The 24943-nt window shown below is 42.2% G+C and overlaps 2 protein-coding genes across 5 annotated transcripts; both read right to left on the reverse strand.

Moving 5' to 3' along the window:
- Positions 1-206: 206 nt before the first annotated feature.
- LOC118099841 (complement C1q-like protein 4) lies at positions 207-1245 on the reverse strand. Its single transcript, XM_035144619.2, has 2 exons — positions 997-1245; positions 207-852 (listed from the first exon to the last, which is right to left on the reverse strand). Exons 1-2 carry the CDS (start codon positions 1243-1245, stop codon positions 403-405), a joined length of 699 nt encoding a protein of 232 aa, XP_035000510.2. The 3' UTR covers positions 207-402.
- Positions 1246-17889: 16644 nt separating this feature from the next.
- Positions 17890-23306, reverse strand: LOC118099531 (zinc-binding protein A33). 4 transcript variants are annotated; one of them, XM_035144193.2, is made up of 7 exons: positions 22662-23306; positions 21681-21776; positions 21112-21342; positions 20993-21015; positions 20061-20179; positions 19770-19948; positions 19451-19627 (listed from the first exon to the last, which is right to left on the reverse strand). In XM_035144193.2, the coding sequence occupies exons 1-7, from the start codon at positions 23064-23066 to the stop codon at positions 19595-19597; spliced, it is 1086 nt and encodes a 361-aa protein (XP_035000084.1). In that variant the 5' UTR covers positions 23067-23306; the 3' UTR covers positions 19451-19594. The 4 variants fall into 4 exon arrangements, with proteins under 4 accessions (XP_035000082.1, XP_035000083.1, XP_035000081.1 ...); XM_035144191.2 differs by having other exon boundaries at positions 17890-19948; positions 21112-21336; XM_035144192.2 differs by having other exon boundaries at positions 17890-19948; positions 21196-21342.
- Between the last annotated feature and the right edge of the window lie 1637 nt (positions 23307-24943).

Here is a 24943-nt window from a genome sequence, read left to right on the forward strand (position 1 = left end):
ATCTTCAGCCCTGCCTGTCAACCATTCACTCATGGGAGTGTTCGTCGAATGACTCTGAAAAACACTTAAAACAAAATTACTTGTTGTGTTTTCTGTAAATGTCATTGGGTTTTGACCCTCACGGCCACCGTATAAAACACTTGAAAAATAAAGAAGTGAAATAATAATATTCTCAGATAACAGGTAATGAAAGTGTTTTTATTTGGATGATTATAAACATTCATTGTTCATATTTTACATTCTCTTACCAGATAATTTCAGCACTTGTTAAAATCATCATTTGATTTTCATTATGTGTCCTAAAATTGTGTTCATTGATCTGGATTTATTTTTCATTCTTTTATGTGTGTGTCTTATCTTCTGGAAAAAAATGTGTGGATGTATGTATGTATTGAATTGACATCACATACTGAAAAGCAAGAAGCCGCTGAATGTGCTGTGACTGTTGTAATTATCATAGACGGTCTCGTTTTCTGGCAGAACTAAGTGTATCTCATCACCGACGTTCAGCTCTAGGATAACGGCATTGGACAGGTACTGCAAATGTTCAAAACCATAACGCTCATGAGACCAGGTCTGTAAATTATACACAATGGACTTCTCGTTGTGGATTAGTCGCACTCCCATTGTGACGCCCTCCTTCATGTAGCCACAGATGGTGAATCTAAAAACGTACACTCCTTTCACCGGTGCCGTGAAGAGACCAGTGGTCGCGCTGTAGGCTTTGCCGACATTGGTGAAGACCTTGCTGAACTTCAGAACTGTTGGAGAACTGTGAGGCCCCACGATTTCTGAGTCCGTCAAAGCAGCATAAAAGGCCACCTTTGCATTGTCTTTGATTAGAAGTCCAGTAAAGATGAAACGTCAAAACCTTGGTCTGTGTTCTGAGTGTGTGAGTCGTCCAACCTGCGTTGTAGGAGCTGCAGGTCGTTTCTGTTCACCGTCACTCTGGCTTGTGTGGTAGAAAGCTCCACTGTGTTGTTGATCCAGCCTCACCTTCTCCAAGCGGTTTTTAGTTTGGAGAAGGCCCAACTCCTGCTCACCTGCCTGTAGCTCTGCCTGCTTCAGCCTGGCCTGCATGTTCCTCAGCTCCACCTGCTGCTCCACCACCATCTGTCTGAGACTCCTCACCTCTGTCCTGATGTCGGACTCGGTCTGGTCCCTTCCAACAATTATTTCCACCCCAACAGCCCATGAGGCCAACGGGCAGAGCCACGAGAACAGCAAAACTGAAGCTGCTCTCATTATGCTGTCTATTGATGTCTCTTTAGTTTAAAATGGAGATGCATGTGGCTTGGTTCCTTTTATAAGTAAACTATACAGCTGACGTCATGAGAGCAGCAGCATGTGTGTTTACTGTATACAGGTGACATGGCACAAAGGTATTATCAACAACAGGCTGTTACATAAGGTCATTTGAGCCAATTCCAGATATTCCTCAGGATATCCGACAGTACCGGTGGCTGTTACATGCAGGCAAAGGCCCCACTGATATTTAGACATAGAGTTTCCTGTACTTTTAATTTTAATCTGATTATTTTATTACAAAATTAATAAATAAAACTCACTGCCAGCTGCTTTCATTTTGTTTTCATGTCTGCAATACTGTCATTAGTGCTCTTACCTGAATCCCTCTCTAAGATCTCTTAGCAAAAGTGGGGTTTATTCTATTTTCATATTTGATCAGTATCAAGAAGACGTCAGTGTGAGGATGATATGTGCAAATACTTCAATTTGTAGTTGAAAAATTCTATTTGGTTTTATCAACCTTTGGGATTCCTGTCCATGTCCATCATCTCTCCTTGTCCAACTTTATACCAGATTGTACTGTTTAAGTAAACAGTGCATGGAAAACACGTGCTGCAGTACTCAAAGTCAGCCAAACACTTAACAGGGCAACCAAACATCTGTGTTATATATATGTCGAGGAGAATATCCATATCATTTCATATGACACTGAAATCATAACGTTGCATGTTTAGACCTGAAGGTGGCAGCCTTACAAAACCAGTCCATCATATTTTTTATGGCAGGAGACGGATGAGGTGGATAAATGGAGGTAATCAAACATAAACGGGTATCACCACCAGCTTCTCCTCAACCACAGCCTTTACTTGTGTTTTCACCAACTATTCAAATATTCAATGGTTATGCAGTGATACACAATCCCAGATGTCACAGAGCTATACCCATCACTTACTGTTTAGTCATCTTTAGTATCTATTTAAACCAGTAGATGGCAGAAAAGGATCCGCTATGATGAGAAGATGTGTGTGTGTCAAGAAAAGCAGTTAGGCCAAAAAGTAGAGGGTCATATTCAGGGTTAAGTGAGAACACAAGTGAATAATAAATAAAAATGCATGTTAGATGTAAGATGATGACGGATCACAGCGGAGAAATGTCTGAAACACTAAATTTGTGTAAATGATTTGGTGAAAGACAGCCGACCGCCGTGACCAATTTGTCCCTGGTGCTTTTTAAAAGATTAGACACAGTCGGTGCTGGACGCCAGTGGGCTGCTTTAAATTATGTAAATGTCCATCATGCATTTAAACAACTGGCAGACACGCTAACGTGACTGAGGTTGGGCAGCAGCTGGTGGTGGTGTCAGCCCGTGTCAGGTGGCATCGCCGCCTGGGCAGCCTGGCACGGCGGCCGGCGGGGCAGGGGAGATGCCAAAGATAGCTGGGGCCTGTTCAGATCACCTACCCATGTTTGTTGGCATGCCCGCACTCCTGTGTGCGTGTGTCATCGTTGGCATCAGTTAGTGATTATTAAAAGGAGCAGCAGCAGGTGCCTGCCACGAGACCCCTGGCCTTTACCTCAATGCAGGGGACGTCTCTGGGGCCAAGTCTATGTCTTCATCTGCCACTCACTTGTCTCCCTTGACGTTAAGATGGCAAGATTTGGATTTTGGTGCCAACTGTTTTTTACTAAACTTGGCAAATCCAGTTTTTTCATTATGCACCTGCAGCACGGAATAGCAGAACAATCTAATCCTCCAATTTAAGTTTTTAATCTCACCATATTTTACCTCTAGCTGTTCTTTTTTTAGTTGATTCGTTAAATATTAGTAGATTTATTTGCTTGAAGTAAAAGTTTATGTCGTATATTTTTTCCCAAGGCTTTTACTTTTGCTCCTGTTTTTACCATTTTGCTTATTTTACTGTTTCCTATTCGTTTTTTCATGCTGTATTGAAATGTTTTGTTTATTTTCTGTACTGTGCTATATTGTAAATGAGGCCTCTTGTATTCCCAAGTTATAATAAAGGTTGAATGAATGAACTAATGGATTTTGTGTAGCTTGAATTAAAGATGTGAGTTTCTTTTTACCTTAATAAATCCAATGGCATCATACAGACATTACAGTTTTATCAATCTTCTAATGAAAAAAAGATTCCTTTAATCGTGTAAACTTGCCACATATATTCGCAGATTTTTGTGGAAATTCATCTCAAAAGCCATCGAACGTTACCTTTTTTAAACAAGGCGTTTCCAGACATGAAATCCAGAAAATGTCCGCCCACAAATTTCTGGACATTTTACGGAGTTTGCCTTTCACGTATGAAAAATGCAGCAGGAAATTGTCCAAGTCACATGTTCACAACAACAGGAAACTGTCAGGAACTGTCAGGCGAGGGGTGGCGTCTGGGTAGAGCATCAGGAGGCAGGACATGTTTTGTGCGACACCAGCATCTGTCCTCATCACCAAAAGCTCTTGAATACCGTATGTCTTTCCAAGTTGAAGCATTCGTCTGCGTCTTCTACTCTGCTCCTACTCTACTGAGATATTTGTTTCTTTGTTTTGTTTTTCAGTTTTGCATCTGACACGTGTCCTGCTGGACATTTTACGGACATTTTACCAGGGGGATGGCAGGAAAAGTTACGGAAAATGGCCGGAGCAACTGACTCAGACATTTGTGTTCTCATATACAGCCACTCCAGACAGTTAAAAGAAAATGTGCAGACTTCAGTGCATGAAAGCAGCAGTAAATTACTGCAACCCCTAAATGTGTAAAAGTGATGTCACAGCCCGTCTCTCATCACAGACACATCAAAGCTCAGACAACACGACTCACAAACACATATCTGTCAGGCAGACAAGTAGAACAGATGAATACTCACTCCACCCTGCTCGGGTGCTTTTAACCATCCTCCTCCTCTTGAGCCAATACACCACACATGAGTGAAAAACAATAAATTTCACGTGCGAAACCCAAACACAAGCTCAAAGAGGCGTTTGTGTCTCTTGCCTTGAAGTCCACACACAGATTTATGTCGCTTACAGTACTTTACATTCAGCAGACTGTGAAGGAATTTGACCCCAACATGGTGGCTGTCAGCCCGGGCCGTGGCGATTATGTTACAATAAATAAAATCAATATCTATGGACTCTGAGATTGCACTTAGAGTCCCGGGGGTCGGACGAGAAGGAGAAGACGTTTTTATCTGATGTCTGGGAGACTAAGGATGGATGGTTGATTTTTATTGCAGCTGCCTGGTTGGTTGTTGGAGCTGCATAAAGAAAAACAGTAAATTCCTTGAAAGCCTGAGACTGGTAGGCTTATAAAATATAGCATTGTAATTGGATGGTTTGGGGCTTAGGGGGTGTTAATAGTCAAATGCAATTTGGGATTAAAAAACAAGAAGAGGGCAAAGGAGGTCTCTCACACACACACACATACATGTATCCATGCTGTAAGAGCAGTGTTAGTAGAAGGAAGGGGCGCCTGACTAAATGATGTTTTCCCAGGTGGGCACAATTACCTACGTGTGGAGTATGTGTGTTTCCGAGCGTGCGTGCCCAAAAGGCCTCAGTACCTGTGTGTAAGTGTGTGTGTGTGTGTCTGTGTGTGTACAAGAATTATCCTCGTGTTGTTTTTAGAGGATTCAGGTCTATTACAATTAGGAAGACATGAATCAAAGTCCAGCTCCCGCAGTCCTCCACAGACCACTCACAGGTAAAGAGAGAAACCGTCTGCGGAACAGCTGAGAGGCAGACGGCTTCCCGATGCCTTTTTCTTAATATTACCACTTAAAATAATACTGCGCAGACAACTGTGATACCCCAGCAGCGTCCTGGGTTTATTTAACAAGTGGCCATTCATTCCTGGTTGGAGCCGAGCACTCACAAAGCCAGAGGGAGCAGGACGATGATGGGTCACTGCATAGGGGAGCAGAACACAAGCTCTCACTGTTGAGTCCTGGAGTTTATGAGAAGCCATAGCTAATCCTTGGTGTGTGTGTGTGTGTGTGTGAGTATGGGAGTGATAAGAACACCTGCTTTAGTGCTTATCGAATTGGGCCGGTTGAGTTTGTTGAGTGTGTGTGTGTGTGTGTGTGTGTGTGTGTGTGTGTGTGTGTGTGTGTGTGTGTGTGTGTGTGTGTGTGTGTGTGTGTGTGTGTGTGAGTGTGTGTGTGCATGGGCAAGTGGGGGCCTCGTGCGCATGTTCCATCAAGCGAGCATGCGTCTCATTATAAGCTGAAATCATTCACAGGTGACTTTTTGTTTATTTGATCTCAATTAGGCCTCCGCCTCTTCCCACATGGAAATCTGACCAAGACTTAAAAAAGGGAAAAATCCCCCTCTTCTATTAATTCCAAGCAACGATCCAAGGGTTGCGGTGAAGAAGAAGAGGAGGAGGAGAAGAGGAGGAGGAGAAGGAGGAAGAAAAAAATGGATTTGAAAAAAAACTGCGCCTGCCCCAATGGCTGTAACAACATGCCATTTTTATCCACCAGAATGGGAACACCCCGGAATACCAAGCACACATGGGTTCAATTATTAGCCGATGGAATTCCGCAAAAAAGTAAAGTCGGCAATAAGGAAAATATTCCTCTAATCTGGGGTCTTCCTCAAGCTGGGTGTGAAGGAAATTTAGGGGGTCCCCATTTTAATTGGGACCAGATTTGACCACCCTATTGAAATGGTGCTCGGACAGGTTTTTTTTTTTAAGCAGGGTTATTTTGATGAAGAAAAGGGACTATCTTGGTTGTAGGTGAATAAATGCCCTGATTTTTCAGAGGGGGTTTCTGCAAACCAGATCGGACTGCCTCGGTGTTATAAGAAGCAGATGGACGGGACCGAGTAAAGAAAACAGTGGGTCCCAAAAGAGAGGAAGAGAGAGGGTGAAATATTGAAAGAGTCAGCCTCAGAAAATAATGGATATGAGAGAGAAGATAAAGTGTTTTTAGGTTTCAACCTGATAGAGGAAAATATGTGAATGCGAGAGTTTCACAGTATGAGCACCCACTATCTTAATGAGTTGCACACACCAGCACAAACACACACACACACACTTGTATTTTGACAGGTGTAATTGGTGAGCAAAGTGACGCAGTTCTCATCCGGCACTGACAGCTCTGAGAGGTGGAAACTGCTGCACACAGACAGACTGACAGGTACAGAGAGTAGGAACGACTCAAATCTTTGGGTCTCCTGCTTTAAAATGGGGAAATAACACAGACCACACAGCAGTAAGGCCTGAAAAGAGTGCATGTTCGATGGAGAGCAGAGGGATTTAAGTCCAGTTGAATTTAGTTCAACTCAAACCTTATGTTTCCCATATTCCCCGATATTTATAGCTGCCCACCGACTCCCTTGCCTGCTCCTATAGCGGATGCAGAGTATGACCGAATATCAGCCAGGTTCTTGGCTTTGAGAACAGTCGACCTGCAGTGGCAAACAGTCATTACAAATATTTTTTGTTGACCTGGCTCAGACTAAAGGCTCGTGCACGCCATCATACAAAACAGCAAAATTGGTGGTAATATCGAAATCTGTCAAGGAAATAGCAGATTCACTAGTCACATGACACGTCGAGTTCCACCTTGGTGAACTCAAATCTGCACATTTCTGCCAAGTAACGTCAAGTCAGTTAATTCAGTGGTTTGTAGAGAGTATTAAATCATGTTAGAAATACGTTTTTGCATAATCTCTGTGATCATAATAAACTATCTGGAAAAAAAAAAAATGAATAGAAAAAGTTTAGCCCTGCTTGCTCTGTGCCATAATGTGTGGAAATGACTTGTTCTCCCCGTGTGTCTGTGGGTTTTCCGTGGACTTGTGGTGAGGTTTATTGAAGACCCTAAATTCAGTCGGTGAGTGTGAATGTGATGGTGAATGGTTGATTCTTTGTCTCTGTATGTCGGCCCCGATAACTCCCGGCAACCCTCAGAGGATAAGCAGTGCAGCTAATGGAAAACCTGATGGATAGATATATTGCTGTACAGCCAGAATACATTTCTCCCCTTTAATGATTCTCTATTGATTAAAATGATGAAAAATCATGCAAAAATCCTTACGTGTCCTTATCTGTTGTGACCACGACTAAGAGGACAACTCATTGGTGAGATAGCAGGGGAAAAAACAAGCTTAATACAATGAACTCCATGACTCCATCTATTTCCAAATGTGAAGGAGCTTTTGTTTTATGAGAGAGAAACAACCCAAAGGGGATTCCTAACTAAATAAAGTAGCACAGTGTGACACTTCCTCTATTATCTGTGCCTTTAATTCACACTGTGATGCATCTTTCGTTTTAGGGTTTGAATTTATCCGTGTCCGTGCGTCATCGGGAAAAGAGAAAGACGCACTTTCACTGGACCCCAAAAGTTGAGCGTTTCCTCGGCAAGTTTAGAGTGAGTTCTCTGGGTGGGCAGGCCTCACCCACCATGTTCACCCATTCACCTCACCCTCGCTCAGCCTCTCCATCCCGTCCCTTCTTCTCTAGATGCCATTTGTCCACCTTGGTACTCCGATGCCCTTCCGGAGAGAGACGCGGATCGGCTTTCTTCCCCCCGCGGCCCCCAGTTCCCTCCACCATGCATTTTTAATGGACACACTCGTGCAGCGGACAAATGATTTTTATTTTTGACAGGGGAGGGCTGGCTCTGGTTACATAGGGATGGAGAGAAGAGTGAGCCAGCGAGCATGTACCCGGGGTGAGCACAGCTAAGAATGCACACACACACACACACACACACACACATATACACACTATGGACGCAACTAAGAAAGTCAAGAATGACCCCCGCGTTGCCATAAGACCAGATTTGTCCGAAAAATGATACAGACAACCTTGCTATATCATGTATTGTATGTTATTTGCCACATGCTTTTCAAAACATACAAACACACACACAGAGCACCTCCCTACACACACACCCTCCACTTATCCTAAAGTGGTTGATTAATTCACCACTTGGATTATGATGGGCCGAAGTCCAGGACGATGAAAGAGGCAAGCAGCCCACCAAGGCCTTCATTAAACCAGGATTAGAGCCAGTCTAAACCCATTAACTCTGGCTTAAAACCACTTTAATTCTAATCAAATCAGAATTAAAATTCACACTGTGAGACTATGTGCATCCTACACATTGTGATGGCAGCCTGCTGTGTCTAGCCCCGTTAACTGAGGGAAGAGGGGTATTACTGAGTACTCTTAATAGAAACGATAGTATTACCAATAAAGGGATCTTCCCTTTAGTAGTAGCAGGGAGGAGGGACAGAAGAGTGATGAGTGAGTGAGTTAAAACTTAGGCTAGATGTATTCATCTCTGTACATAATACAGTATTCGCTCACTGGACTCAGCTGTGGTTCAGGGGGAAGAGAGGGTCATCTATTCACCAGGGGTTCAGTGGTTCAATCTCCGAATCCTCCTGTCCACAATCCAAAGTGCCCTTGGGCAAGATGCTTAACCCCCAAACTGCCTCTGGCAGCTGCGCAACAGTCTGGTGTGTGATGGAAAGAAGCTGAGTGTTGTAAGACTGTGTGTTTGAATTACTCAACCCAATCCTGTCGGGGTCGGACTGGGTTCGGACAAAGAATTTAAATAATGTTCGGGTCAGGTTCGGTCACTTTGGCTGGGTTATCCACTTAACTTTTTACACTGCATGTGCCTGTAATCATGGAAAACCTCAGGAACTGGTCGGGTTCAGACACCAACAAAACAGACTGTCAGGTTTGTGTTGGGCTCGGTTAGTTTTTTCTTAGGCTTGGTCGAGTTCAGATAGAAAATTGCAGCCCGAGCCACAATCTAGTGTGATTGAGTGAATGCGATTTGTACTTTAAAGTGTTTTGAATGGTCAGTAAGACTAGAAAAGCACTATGCTTTACCATTGACCATTTACTATATCTTTCAGTTAGATATGAAGATATGCTAACATTAGTTTAGCATAAAGACACGTTGGCTGGGCTGTCTACTTGTTTGTTTTTTTATGCTGCAATGTGCTGTGATTGGTTAGTTTTTCTTTGAATCAGTATGGTTCAGAAAGAAAATTGCGTCCGGGGCCGTTGTGAGTGTGAAAGCCTCCACAACGCCCCCACCCCTAAAACAGCATTTAACTGTATTTAAGCTGATTAAACAAACCAAATATAATGTGTTAATTTGTGAGCTTTAGACGTGCTGGTAGCCAGGATCTTGTTACCTTTGGACAGAGCCAGAGTAGCTGCTAACCAGCTGTTGGCTGCAGGTTAATATTTACTGTACTGACTTGGTGGTGTCAATCTTCTCATCAAACTCTTGGCAAGAAAGTCAAAAACTTTCAAAAAAAACTGTTGAGCTTATAATGAGAATCAAATTATGTACATGGTTTTATTTGAGTAAGTTTTTACTGAAGTGAAATTTCATCTAAAGCTGTCACAGGCATATTTTATGTATGTCCTTCCATTCATTATCTGTAACGATTATCCTTTGAGGGTCGCGGGGGGTAGCTGGAGCCAATCCCAGAGACGAGGGGTACAAACGGGACAGGTCACCAGTGTATCACACAAAGAGACAAACAACCGTTCACTCTCACATTCACAACTTCTGACACTTTAGAGTCTCCATTTAACTCAACGCAAAACCCAGAGAAGGGAAGAGAATGCAATTTCCACACATAAAGGCTCAGGTCAAGCTGGGATGTATCTATATCTATTATTATTACGATGCCTTTATCGAAAACTGTAATTGTTTAAACGGTATTTTGGGGGGGGGGGAATTACTAGTTTTGAATTCTATCAAAAAGCTGTCAAAGTTTGCAATCATGGTTTTTGACAAGTCAATTTATTTAAAAATCAACTTACTCCGAAATGACAGGTCTCACTCGGTTTGTTCATTCCTGAAGCCAAACTCTGCCTTAAAGTAAACACAGAGTAAACTAAAGGTAATTTGTTACTTTCCACCTCTAGAGAAAGGAAATGATGAAGAGAGCGAAAATGTTAGGCAGGTCAGCTGAAAGAGCATTCCCAGGTGTGACCACAGCATTCCCTCCATGCACTTCAACAAACCACTGTGTGTACATACGTATGAGTGTGTGTGTGTGTGTGTGTGTGTGCGTCTGAGGTTTGTAGCTCGTAGCCAAACTGGAGCTGAACTGGAGTCCCGCAGCCAATAACAACAACCTCCTCTAACTCAAGCACATCGTGGGTACACACACACGAAGACATGGTTAAACACATTTGCACTGAGAGAGGTGACAAGTGAGGATAAAATGATTTTCATTTGAACGCACGGTTTTTCTGATGAAAAGGTCACTTAATCCAGGGTGACAAAATTACTGCGTCCTTGAAATAACTTTGTCAGGGAGCATTGTTGGCAAGCGTGAGTGTGTGTTTTGGGGTTGTGCGAGCAGTGGATGTGTGTGAGGCCTTGCAGCTTTGGTGGACATTAGCTCAGTTTCACTTTTTCCCCCCTTCGCTTAATCCTCTCTCTCAATTTGGAGACGGCAATGAAGAGACTTGGCTTAATATCTGCTGAGTGTGTGTGTCAGTGTGTACGTGTGTGTATCATATGAGCGTGTGTATTTGCATGCCTAAATATCGAGCGTGTGTATCTGTATGGGCCTATGTGTTTAATTATGTGAATGAGTGCATTTGTTTGTGCATGTGTGTGTGTGTGTGTGTGTGTGTGTGTGTGTGTGTGTGTGTGTGTGTGTGTGTGTGTGTGTGTGTGTAACGTGAGCCCCTTTGTGACACAGCAGTTGGCAGATAGAGGGGACTGAGTTACTCAAGCTCCCTTGGGGCATCCACATTGTGGAGGGCTGTCTGGGGCACCGCAGTGGTATGTATAGGTGTGTGTGTGTGTGTGTGTGTGTGTGTGTGTGTGTGTGTGTGTGTGTTGTGTAACCGAGGGCACTAAAGAGTGAGGAGATGATGGGGAGGGAGATTAAGAAGGTTAGAGAGGAGGAACAATAGCATGATGTGTCAAATAGAGAAAAGATGAGATGGAAACAGAGAAGCTGATAAAAAGAAATAGGAAAACACAAACTCCAGACTTCAGTAAGACAGTGTTCTAGTCCCTCTGTACATGTGTGCGCTTTGCAGATGTCAAAACGAATTCACGGTAGGAAAGGTTGCTGGATACGACCAGAGCACCAGCTTCTCTAAAATGCTATTAAATATTCTGAGCCATTATAAAGAGAGCCAATTCAAACTGTTCACAGAAATGCGGAACGTGTATTTTCTGACCTCCGCGTGCTCCAGCTGCCAAGGTGAAGATTTCTTTTTTTCATTTGGCAGCTTACGAGCCAAAGAAACCAACTTACTTCATATACACACATTGATTTCTTTGTGAGGATAATTTGAGTTGTTTCAAGAAAACTGATATTCAAAGCATATGATCTTGGAAAAGTGTCCATAAAAATAAACTTAATACAACTATATATAACTTTTAAGCTGCAATAATCATAACTATTATTATAACAATGGTTAAAATGACTGGGTGTAGTATGAAATACGTTTTTCAAAGTGATTGACCCTCAGCATTATCACCTGACTGCAGTTTCCCTCAGCCGTAGCTTTCTTTCAGCACATTGTTTTGGTTTTTGCTGCCCACTAGTCCAATTTCTCTTACCACTTTCATCAATCTCATTTCAAAACAGCAGTGAGCAGCTGTTTTCAGTGGAAAAACAGAGGAACCTGCCACATGTTGTAGCTGCCCAGCACCACACAGAAGAAAGACAGAGCTCGGCAGGAGCTGGAGAGCAGAAAGCATCGAGCAGCTGAAGAGGCACATCGGAGTTGGTGGGGACCAAAAACAGATATAAAAGGAAACTAAAATTGCCAGAAACATCAGTTACTTTCACATCTACGTTGTCTGGTCCGGACCTTTGGACTTTTCAGTTTAATAGAACCAAAGTAACAAGTGTGAACGGTGCCTCGGACCACGGTTTGGAAAAGTTATTTCGACCAAACTAGGTGGTCTAGACCAGAGGTCTTCAACAGGGGGTCTGCGACCCCTAGAATTTTTTTTTTTTATTAAAATTTTTTCCCCACAAATTTAAATGTCTTTAAATACACATTAACATGAATCGTTATCATGAAGACGTTATCTTTCAGTCAGCAATGCACACATATATATATAGTAGGGGGTCCCTGCTCCATCTCTCCATCAGTTTGGGGGTCCTTGGCCTGAAAAACGTTGACGACCCCTGGTCTAGACCCAGATCAAACAAACCATGGTGGATCAGTTTTGGTGTGACAACAATTGTTTGGATGTTGTTCAGACTTTCGTATTAGTGGCAGAAAGTTGAGACAGCGTCAAACAATAGAAGAAGAAAAAGCAGAAGCAGCTCACAGAATTTCTGTCTATGTTCGGTCAACTTTTATGTTTACACCGGGGATCAGGGAGAAACAGGGCTATGTCCTCTACATGTGGCAGAATTGACAATAAAGTTGATTTTGACTTTGACGAGTCTTCAGCTCCGACAATAAAATGCTTGCATGACAAGGACGTTCATTTTGCTGGTATTAAAACCATAATGAAATTAAAGTACGAAATGAATGAAGTGACTACTTCTTTTAATGCACTTTGTTAAAAAAAAGTTATTTAAAAATACCTCTTCTAATACCTTTTAATACACAATTAGAAGTTTTGAAATTAAAAAGTGAAGTAAATTTGAATGGAAATGTTGCTTTGGGGCAACACTAAGTCGGAAACAGCTGCTGGATGTAGCCAAACAGATGGCACAGGTATAGTACTACACGCACACACACACAGACACACACCACTTGGCTGATGAAATGCATCACATATGCACACCTTACCTATTTGTGGGAGATATGAATGGACGGGGATGAGATTTAATGGCTGCTATACATACACATTACCTCCTCTCCATCCTCTCCCTCAGTCTTGTTCTCTCTCTCTCGGCCTCCCCTCTCCCTGCCAGCTCCATTCAGCTCGAGCTTGTTGTTTGAATGAGAGGAGCGGACCACCCTGGGGAGAAATGGGGGCGATCACATTACCCCCAAAAATGTAGAGGGCCTACAAAAGGGCCATGAGACATCAGGGTGAGGGAGAGAGGGCGGCGGGGAGAGAGGGAGAAATAGGAGAGCACATGAAAGAGTGCATTAGCGGGGGGGGGAGGGAGAGATTGATTGGGATGGAGAGATGAGGGAATGGATAAAGAGAGGTGGAGGTGAGAGAGGGCAGGGTGGAGCAGGGGAAAACACTTTCTTCTCTTTTTCTAATTATCACACTCTTGTATTCAGCTTTTTAGCAACAGTTACACCTGCCTCCTCCCCCTCTTCCTCTTCTAGTCTATTTAAGGGAAATTTCAGTTTCATACAACATGAGTCTTATTGCTGTGGTTTCATTTCTATCAATAAGATTTACAATGCGCTCGCTAAAGGATTTGCTGAGACCTGAGAATGTAGCTATGCGGCTACACCAAAGTCAGACAAGAAATGAAACCCAATAATTCAGACGGTCCAAGTAGCCATGTTGAATCTATTCCCAAAAGTGTCCACTGTAAACCTCATTCACAGTTTGCAGATGCTATTTGTGGTCAACCCTGTCTCCTTAAATGATGTTTATCTCAGACATCTACATCTGTTTTACACATTTTAATTGAAACAGCCCTTTCGGTGGATATCTAACAATCGGGGTAAAGGAGACTCGGTGCAGGGGCGGATCCAGGAGCAGGGCTGGGGAGGGCACTAGCCCCGGCTGAAATGTGATTGGCCCCTAGAGTGCTTCTGTCCTGTCAGCTGTCATTTTCTCAATTACTAACAATAAATGTGACGACTTTTCTAAGCTCATTTGAATTTCTCAAAGCTAAAGAGCCAACAGTAAACAAGGAATGACTTGAATGTGCACCTTACTGAGTCTGGAATTGTGCATGGATGTTGGACATAAAATTGGCCCCTGATTTAGAAAAATCTTAGATCCACCACTGCATCTGTGCCACTCACATAGGCACCAGTGTTTTTAAGTTCATGATTAGGCCTTAACTTGTGGGTACTGGCTAGAAGTTTGAGATAAAAACATGTTTACTTTTACAGTATCATTAAAAAGGCCTAAATCCCTGCGTCTACAAAGTCATTAGGACTTTGTCTGTCCTCCATCCTCCTCGATAGCGTCCCTCCACTACAAACTCCCTACGAACATAATCTGGGCAGCAGTTCCTCCAGAATGTAATTCTTAGCCGACAGGATTGTTGTAGTTCAACATTGACATGTCATTTAATTAAGGAATATTGCATCCCCACCATTTTCATTATGCTTAGATTTGGTCTTTCCACCGATGAAAGTAGTTTAAATAATCAGGCTGAACCATTGATTTGGTGTGACACTGCTTGTGTGTATTCCCCTCCAATAACTTTATCCCAGATCTCAGCTTTAACATCGATGAGCAAAATGAATCCTAACCGTCCAAGGCAAGATGTAGTTACAGTCAGTGTATACCTGTGGGGTCAGGATACCTTTTGTTAACTACCCTTTTTAAATAAGCATATAACTGTATAATTGAAACACAGCACAGGCAGATAATGGAAGAGGGGGATGTATGTGGTAAAGTGCCTCTTGTAAATAATTAAGTCAAAAGCCAGTGATTTACGCATGCATTGCTTTTCAGTAACACCATCTTCAATATGATATCTCTTCTCTGGCTGAAGTAAATCCTTCCTTCACTTCACTGCAGCTTCAGTTTCTAACAGGTGTCCTTAGGGGGCGCTGTGAGTCAGGGCTTTGGGACTTATCTGCAGAGTCCAGCTCTTCCTATTGCCTTCATTGACATTTAATGATAATTATAACTTGGGTCACACCAGGGGCATATGCACGCACACACTCACACACACACACACAGATACACACTGCCTGGTTAAAAACATGAAGACATTAGAGGTAACCTGATGCTGAGTGAGTATTGATCTACTCTCAGGGGGCTTAGCGAGTGAGAGAACACCAGACAGCACTTTATCACAGCACCTGACCATCGAGGATGTGTGTGTGTGTGTGTTCTGTGTGTGTGTGTGTGTGTGTGTGTGTGTATGTGTGTGTGTAGAGGAAGAGGGAGCTGTAACTGCTTTGTTATGTGTAGATATTTTGTCGAAAACAAAAACGGGCCTTACGTGTGAAACCAATCTTTCAAGTTCAGCTTAATTTTTCAAATTTTTAACGGCGTGCGTTTCATTCATTTCTAAGAAACACATTTCCTTTTTTCCGTCTTTTCTTTCCTCATCCATCCTTCCTTCCTTCATCATTTCTCCCAATATCCCAGCATCCTCCTGTGAGGTCCTGACTGACACGTCCAATCTGCATCTATAACTTTATAAAGACCAGACTGAGTGGTAATCAGGCCTCTGTGTGTGTGTGTGTGTGTGTGTGTGTGTGCGTGCGTGCGTGCGTGCGTGCGTGCTGGTGCGTGCGTGCGTGCGTGTGTGTGTAGAGAGAGAAGAGAGAGAGAGAGAGAGAGACCAGGAGGGATTTCTTGATTATGATTGCTGAGGACACGTGTTCCTCAAATTCTTCAATGATTGCCTCCAAACGAAACATAAATGCCAAACAAAATAATAAAGAGAGAGAGAGAATGAGAAAGAGAGAATGAGAGAATGAGAGAGAGAGAGAGAGAGAGAGAGAGAGAGAGAGAGAGAGAGAGAGAGAGAGAGAGATGACAGCATCATACCCATGGAGTCCTGTTTCTTGAAGATATCCAGACCTCAATAACATGAGCAAAAACTGACCAAAGGGACCAGAAAACAAGGAGCAGATGGAAAAACAACCACATTAAAGTGCACGTGTGTGTGGGTGTGTGTGTGTGTGTGTGTCTCAGTGCGTGCTCTCTTGTATCTATACATTACGCTGTGTACACTGACGGCACTGATTTGGCAAAAAAATTTAGCGGCCTCGTCTACAATCTGTTATGCTCATTATTCATTCACATTTACGTGTTTGCTTTTTTCCCCTCGATCCTTCGACATATCTATCCAGTCTCTGCGTCTGCATTTGCAAATTACTCCTCTACACTAACACACACATTAACACTGACACACACACACACACACTTCTCCTCAGAAGCAGAGCCAAGTCATAGGTGCTGGACAGAGTAAACGTATGTCTTCTGTCTGAAACCTTCAGGCGATTGGCACATCTCCCCTTCCTTCTGTTTGTGTCTTGTTTTCTTTCATTTCTAACTTGATATCATCCTACTGTTCTGGCTCCAGTTCAGAACCGTGTTGTCATTCTCCTCCGCTTTTGATCTCCCTTGTCATGATTCAATCTGTCCCCTCCTTCATGTTGCACACGCATGATTTATGAGTTTCACGCTCACACACACACACACACACACACACACACACACCCACACCCACACACACACACACACACACACACACACACACACACACACTCACACACACACACAATGCCCCCATGTAAAGAAGATATATACACACACAGTTTGCTTTTGTTTTTGGACTTTTAGTTCATTGAAGTAAAATAATTCATGTTCCATGTGATTGATTATCTTTGTAATGTTTTCGGACAAAACTAATTTCCCGCACGGCAGCAAAAACAACGCCCAGCTCTTTGAAATTCCTCAGAAATAACGTGTTTATTTCAGCCGATTGGTAGAAAAATGGCACTTAGGAAAAGTTAAAATAACATCTGACATATCCACCTCAGTGGCTCTCTGGTGCTCTGTGGTCAACAGCCCATGATGGATCATTCAAAGGGGATTGGGTTGGATACACTGGTTTGCTGTCATTCCTTTCCGATAAAGCAACAGTTTATACAGGAAAGAATGATGATATGCAGGCAGAGGGGTAAATAAATAAAACAGGGGAAAAGCTTTTATTCTACAACCTGAAATCTGACAGATGGTTGCTCAGTTGAACTCAAGTTTCCACATTTATAGAACCCATTAAAGATGCCTACTTATAAAATAATGTATATGTCAGGCAGCCAAATTCTCCCTATATGTTCTAGAATTAAATTCTGGGTAAAGGAATGAAAAGAAAGTGCAATTCTAAATGTGAAATTGGAAAAATACACTTTGCCTAATTAAATGAATGGGAGAGTAATCACTCAAAGTGACACTTCTTCTCTTCCAGCTTCCTCCTAAGACAGACTTATGAAGTTTGAAATTTATCTTGGGTAATCTGGCGGAGAAAGAAAATCCCCTTAAGACCACATTTGAGCAGATGTTGTGTCAGTCAAGCCCTGATCTCCAACCTTCATTAGCCCTGAGAAAACTGGCCTGAGAAACACTCATCATGTAAAACATGCAGAGGCACACATATTGAATGAGAGGCCGTATGAGGCCCCATGCATGTTCCCTCGATTTCCTCTTCTCCTTCAGTGTTTTCTTCTCTTGACCCTTTTTTCTCTTTTAATTTGGCCCCTCTGTTTGTTTTCCTTCATTCTTTCATTAGTAGAAAAAACATAGCAGGCATTCCAGCTGTAATACCACCGAGATTCAGTATCAGTGTGGAGATTCAGACACACACACACACACACACACACTGCGAGAGAGAGAGAGAGAGAGAAAGATGGCAGTGCACTAGAGACATTAGGTATTGCCTCATAATGATTCATCATCATACTATTTGTGCATGTATACAGGCAGACACACTGGGACCTTATGGGGATAGTGGGAGATCCCAAAGAAGACATTCAGACTGGCTCAGAGCAGCATATTGTTTATTTGTTTGTTTTCTCTTGCTTAAACCTATTCAATATTTTTAAGTGTATTTTATTTCCAACAGATATACAACAAATGGGGCAGGAACACCCAAAGTAAATGAGACATGTACATGATATAAGTCATTGCATTAGCCTTCAGACCATCATAATAAATGTAAACCAAAGGTTACTTCAAAAACTCAAACGTTCAAACCTCAAGCAGATCAATATATTTAGCCGTTTTCATCACTCATGTTCATGAAACGGGTTTGAAGCGACTTCTGCTTTGTGACATGCATCATGTTGGAAACATTGACTGTACATTTAAATGGATGTAGACTCTGTGTCCAGAAAGGGGAGCCAGCATGCAAGAGCCTGAAACTTTTCCAGCAGAGGGCGACTCGACTGGTTGCACAAAACGAAGTGTTTCTAAAGAAGTCTATGAGAAAATGACTATACTTCTCTCTTGATATATAGCGTCAGTAAACGTTTTCATAAGGAAATCACGGTCTATGCCAAATGAGCAAATAGCTAAAACGACACCGGAGATGTTTCCAGGGGACCAAAAAAAGTGATGAACCTGGCTGTAGTTCAAAGCTTTGTGAAGTTCCATCACCACCAGTAGCAGACTTTAATAACGTCACTAATCAAATGCCTTTCTGTATTTTTATGGGTTAGGACCTCTCCGCCACCGTACAATTGCTATCTTCATGTCCTCTACATGCAGCACGATGTTCATTCAGTAAATTACTGTCCCCTTTTAGAGTCAAATAGGCGATAAATCAAAGTATGCATTGGAGCATGGATACTGTGTGACTGACAGCTTGTTGGTGTCCTTTCGCTGCTCCAAATACGGTTACTTCAGGTGTCAGAGAGTCACCGTCACCAGCAGCACCATTCTAGACTGACTCACTTTGGGTCCTTGGGTTCATGCTTTGCCTCCGCAGAAATCCAGATTCATCAGACCGAGCTATGCTATTCAGGTTTTGGTGAGCGTGAACCCACTGCCCCAACATGGTCTTCTTCTGCTGTAGCCAGTCCACCTCAAGGTTCAACAGTTTGAGATGCTTTCCTCCGCACCACACACGTAAAGAGTGGTTCTCTGAGGTACCATAGCCTCCTCTGTCAGCTCCAACCAGTCCGACCATCATTCACCTCTCTCATCAACAAGGTGTTTCCTTCCACAGAACCGCTGGGTGGAACATCATCGCTGGAGGTTTTTAGTTTTTCGCACTTTTCTGAGTAAACCCAACACGCGTGTGAAAGTCCAAGGAGATAGGTTTTGGAAATACTCAAACATGCAGCCTGTCTGGCACCAACAATCATCCCACAGTCAAACTCACTGAGATCACATTTTTTCTGATGTTTGCTGTGAACATAAACTGAAGCTTCTGATTGCAGAATATTATGCACTGCACTGCTGCCACTTGGCTGACTGGACAATTGCGTTAAAATGCAGTAAATACGTGTTATCAATACATACATACATCACTTTCTTATTGATACAAATATGGGAGTGTATTTGGCATCACTGTATGATCTTGTAAAAAAGGCATCCATCCACAGGGTTGTCCTCACCTTACCTGGAAGGATTTTCACAGCCCCTCGAAAATATGGAAAAACCGTCCCTTTGAAAGAGTTTTTGATGACGTATATCAATGTTTTCCTATCAAGGTCGAAAAATGAAAGTGTTCCTTGGTCAAAATCTAGCTGCACTTTGATATTTTTGGGTAATACATCTGTTGAAAAGGAATATATTCTTTTGTCAGTAATAAGTTCAAACAATGGTCCTTCAGGACCATATGTATAAATGCCAAAGATTGGTGCAAGGGTTGCATGCTTGGTTTTAGCAGCCACACCAACAGCCCAAAAACCATTCACCTCCACATTCCAGCATTGTCTCCCACCACTAAATCCTTCAAAGCCGAGAACAATGCAAGGGCCTTTTCTCTCTGGGTTGTCGGGAAGCTGCTGAGTCGTCTTACTTTCTGACGAATGAGTCAGATTCTCTGATAAAATCAGTTGTGTGCCACTGGTGTTTGGGTCCAGAGTTACAGGGGCTGGATGGAAACATGAATACGGACGTTTATGGGACGGATTTTAAGGCATTTGTTTCTCAATAGTTTAAAACCTCAAAATATGGTGTGCCAGAAACAACAAGGCATTGCTTACTGTATTTGATTATTTTCTTCATCTGGTCCCACACATTGAACAGCAGGTTCCTGACATGTTGGACCTCATCGATCAGGCCTCCTGGTGGAGTCTCTGGCTCTTGCACGTTGCACTGTGATCTGAAAGAAAATTAGGCAGCCGGAGAATAACCGGTGAAATATTCTGAAATAATATAGTATTTTGTGTGTACACCCACACATTTGGTTTGGAGCAATGTACTTATGAAACAACGACAAAAGATGTCAGCAAGGAATAAATAAATCGATAACTTAGCTTATGACAAAGCTCAAACTTGGATTCATTTTCCCATCATGCATCAGTTCTGCTCTGTATTTTTTGGAATGGACAAGACTTTAACCCTGTGACAATCATTAACTAGAAGGGAGAGCACATACCTTCCAATTTAAAATCTGTGGTGGCCGCCATGTTAAGATTTCTCACACAAGAACTTCTCCATCACTCTTGAGTTTGCGTACCTGTCACTCTGACTCTGTTATGTACAAGAGCGACCTCTGTGCGCGTGCACCCCCGCTACCACCTTAGCTTGCATCCGCCTATTTATTCGGATCAACCTCAAAATGTAATATTGCATGGAAATCAGTTCAGTAGTTTTTGTGTAATCCTGCTAGTAAACAAGGATTTCTCCCCTCACTGTGAACTCCTCTGACGGACTTTTTTGTCCAGCGTTGGTGGAAATAAGGCTGTTACTTCAGTTCCCTCTTCACAACTTACGTTTCACCGCACACACACACCCAAATCACGTGACTCACGAGAGGCAGGACACCATAGTAAGATATCGTAGTTTTTACAATTCTTACGGTTATGAAACCGTGACATTATGAAACCGCGGTTATCATAAAATCAGTTAACCGCCACATCCCTACTGTCTAGTGTGGAGTGAAAAGGCTGAAATAGACAAAGAAGCCACTTACCGCTCCAAAGTGGACTTGACATTCTGTCAAAAAGAAAAAAAAGACAACACATCAATACCCATAAATTTGTTAGATGTTCAATATTACAATCACAAGAGACACATGTGATCACTAAGTACCAGCATGAATGCCAGGTCCTCAGCTGTAAGCTCCTGATTTATAGTTTCAATCCTGTCTGTGAGCAAAGCGATCTCTTCATTCACATTAACAATCCTGTTGTTCAGTGTGTCACTTTTGAGCGCCGCCTCCTTCCTCAGTGCATCAATCCTGGCAGCCTCCTTCGTCCTCAGGAACTCGTAAAGCTTCTGAAACTCCTCTTTGATTGTCGTCTCCGTCTGCCGAGCCTGGAGCTGAGGAAAAATACATTTTTCTGACGAAAGCAGACAATGCCATATGTTATCTCTATGACCTAGAGCCCGACCGATATGGATTCATGGGGGCAGATGTCGACCATGAGAAATTGAGGCTTGATATTTTACAGTTAAACCAAAAAAAAACTATCTTGGGTAAAACTTTTTTTTTTATGAACGATAAATGTAAACATTCATACACATCTTTTCTGCCGTGTTTTTTATTCCTTAAAATCTAAAAATTTCGAATCAGCATAAACGCCGATACCAATATAAGTGTGACAGGCTCATATCGGCTGATATCGGGCTCTGTTATGAACTCTATGTCTGTACCTTACCTTGATGTGGCTGGCCATTTTATTACAGTTGAACTGATGTGCTTTCAATGATCCCAGCTTGGAATTTAAATGCATCAGCTGAGTCCTGATATTGATCTAAAAACAAAAGTGAAACGTATTACTTTACATGGTAATCAGTGGCTCAGTTCGACAACACTTTTATTCGCTGTGTCAAATATAAGGCTAGGGCTGGACCATATGGCCAAATATTATATCAAGATAAAAATGTTCACATCAGTCCAGTAAATATCACAATTCAGCTCTTTATGCAGCAGCGGTGGCTTCAGCGTTCTGTGGACCTGAAGCCGGTCTGAACTTGCATTACTGCAGGTCACTTTCACAGAAAAGCCATTTTCAGATTTGAGCTCTGGAGAACATCTGCACATTCAGACAAGTTTTAGAAACGTCATCATCCGGAGGATCTCCTGCTGTTTTCTTATATGGGGTCACTCAGTATTTATCTACGTTCTTACAATCGGTTTTCACAGTCATTATCCTGTTCACTGTCCTTTTTTGAGTCATATATACACTAGTCTTATTTATAATTTTTGCATACTGCACTGATTTTTAACTGTCCGTGAACATTGCACTGATGTCATCGTTGTTTTCATTCTTGTTTTTACTTGCGTTTTGACTTTGTGCCTTAGAATTGCTCTTCGGGAACAAATAAAGTTGTTTCAAATTTGAATTCAGGCACATTGTTCGCAGCCTCTAACTTGGACAGTTGCGCTCTCACACTCTGGATAATGTCAGGAGATTATCCGGAGTTCAGTGCATGTCTGAAAGCAGCATTACCACAAGCCAAGCAAACAGCCCATTCCACACAGGGACGTTTAGAATGAGCACTACACTAGTTTTGTAGTGTTTTGTACACTAGTTGCCAGCACAATGCATAACATTATAACAAAATTATATTGGGATTCACACGTTTAAGTTCACACTTTTAAAACAACAAATCAAACAATACACAGCGGTGCTCACCCTGTGCTCCTCTGCTGCTTCATTGATGGGGGCAAAGTTGTGCTTCTCGTGTTTTTGTGCATCTCTACAAACCAGACAGATGAGCTGCTGATCGTCCCGACAGAAGAGCTTGAGTTTCTCGTTGTGCAGCTCGCACAGATCCGGAGCTCCTGACGTTGCTCTCTGACTCGCCTCCTGCCTCACGATGTCTGACAGGTCCCTCAGCGCCAAGTTACGCGTGGGCCGAGCCATCGTCAAGATCTCCATGCAGACCGGACATCTCTGGACCACGCTCTGTCTCCACCACTCCTGAAGACAGGGCTCACAGAAGCTGTGTCCACACAGCAGGACCACGGGGTCTTGGAATATGTCACAGCACACCGGGCAAGTGCAAGCCTCCTCAGACTGTGATACGTTAGCAGCCATATTTACTCTGTCTGTCACTTTCCTTTCTGGTGCGCACTCTCAGGCACTTTACTTTCGTTTTCACTTCTATTAGTTCAGCCAGGGCTCAGATTAATATCAATAATCTCCCATGAACTCTAAACTTTACATACAACTTACATACATGCGCGTCAAATTCCTTGATTTCTCCAGAAAGAGAGAGAAGCTTCAAGACGCTGACTTCCTCTCACTCTTCCCAGTATGGAAGACTATCGGTATGGAAGACTATCGGTATGGAAGACTAGCAGTGCCACTCATTAAAAAACAATGGGAGGAGGAAGATTTTATTTTACATTCGAATTTCGAGAATTTGTCAGGGCTACTTAAAAGTATAAAAATCTGAGATATAGAGAATAAAGTCGTACTTTACAAGAATTAAGTCAAAAGTTGTAATTTTACAAAAATAGTTTCAAATTTACCAAAATAAAGTCTTAAGTTGTAATAATGACAAAAAAAAACAGTTGTATTTTTATAAAAATAAAGTTATAATTTTACAAGAATTAAGTCGTGATTTTTCAAGAAAAAAATTGTAATTGTACAACAATTCCGTCATAAACTGTAAAATTCCAAGGAAAAGAGTTGTAAATTTACAAAAGTACCAAATTGAAGTCTTAATATTACAAGAATAATGTCGGAAGTTGTAATATTACAAGAAAGAAAAGGTGTAATTTCGCAAGAACAGACTTGTAATTTTAACAGGAATAAAATCGATATATTACAAGCATAACGTTGTAATTCATAATCTTTTGGCTGATCAGCACCATACTATCATAATTATCAGGACTTTGAAAATACATGGCAGATGAAGATGTTAGTAATGTGGTGAGTATTGTATCATTGTAACTGATGGAATATACATAAAAATAATTTTTCCATGTAGTTGTCTTTGTTATTAATGAATGCCACCAGAATAACAACTATCTCTCTCCCTCTCTCTCTCTCTCTCTCTCTCTCTCTCTCTCTCTCTCTCTCTCTCTCTCTCTCTCTCTCTCTCTCCCTCTCTCTCTCTAGCACATGTGCACACAAGCTCCGTGCATCAGATTCTCAGCAGTGAAAATCACAAACGATTTGCCCCTTGACCGCTGCAGCAATAGCTATCAAAGGCTAACTGTTTTAACATGACAGGACACATGTGGCCAGCTCTCTCTCTCTCTGTCTCTCTCTCTCTCTCTCTCTCTCTCTCTCTCTCTCTCTCTCTCTCTCTCTCTCTCTCTCTCTCTCTCACCCTTTCTTTTTCTAAACCAGACTTAGTTAAGCTGTTAAATCTGGATCAACTGTTTCTCCAGTTTCATGCAACATATTTTGACAGATTAGGATACAACTGTTGGCTGAATAAATACTAGTATTCCATGATATTTACCTTGAGAGAGCAAAACCCTTTGCAGTTTTTCTACAAAGTTGTCCTTTTTCAGACTTGTGGTCTTGAAGTAAATTAAAAACTATAAAAATATTATAGTGGTTTTTGGCCAAACGCTTTAACTGTATGTTGCCAAACGTCTGCCTCAGTCATTTTTGCTTCAGTTTGGTTTGATATGATTTGTCACTGTATGAAAACCTCCACCGTCAGTATAGGGGTCAGTGATCAGCCCATCCATATTTCTCACAGAGGAAACAGTGAATAGTGTGCGTTCGGTTACATAACCTCGCGATAATGTCTCTCACACGGCCATATGCACTTTTCCCACTGCCTCTCCTCGGCTGGTGTAATTATTAGGCCTGAGGATAGTGGCGCGGGGGTGGATTCTTGCGAGACTGTTCCTATACTTAATATTATGTCTATAACCATAAAACATTCAATCCACATAAAGCCAAGTGTTCTGGATCTGGCCACAGTAGCTTCCCCAGGGTGGTGCAGTAAA

This window comes from Hippoglossus stenolepis, chromosome 20, assembly GCF_022539355.2.
Source record: "Hippoglossus stenolepis isolate QCI-W04-F060 chromosome 20, HSTE1.2, whole genome shotgun sequence".
NCBI classification, from domain to species: Eukaryota; Metazoa; Chordata; class Actinopteri; order Pleuronectiformes; family Pleuronectidae; genus Hippoglossus; species Hippoglossus stenolepis.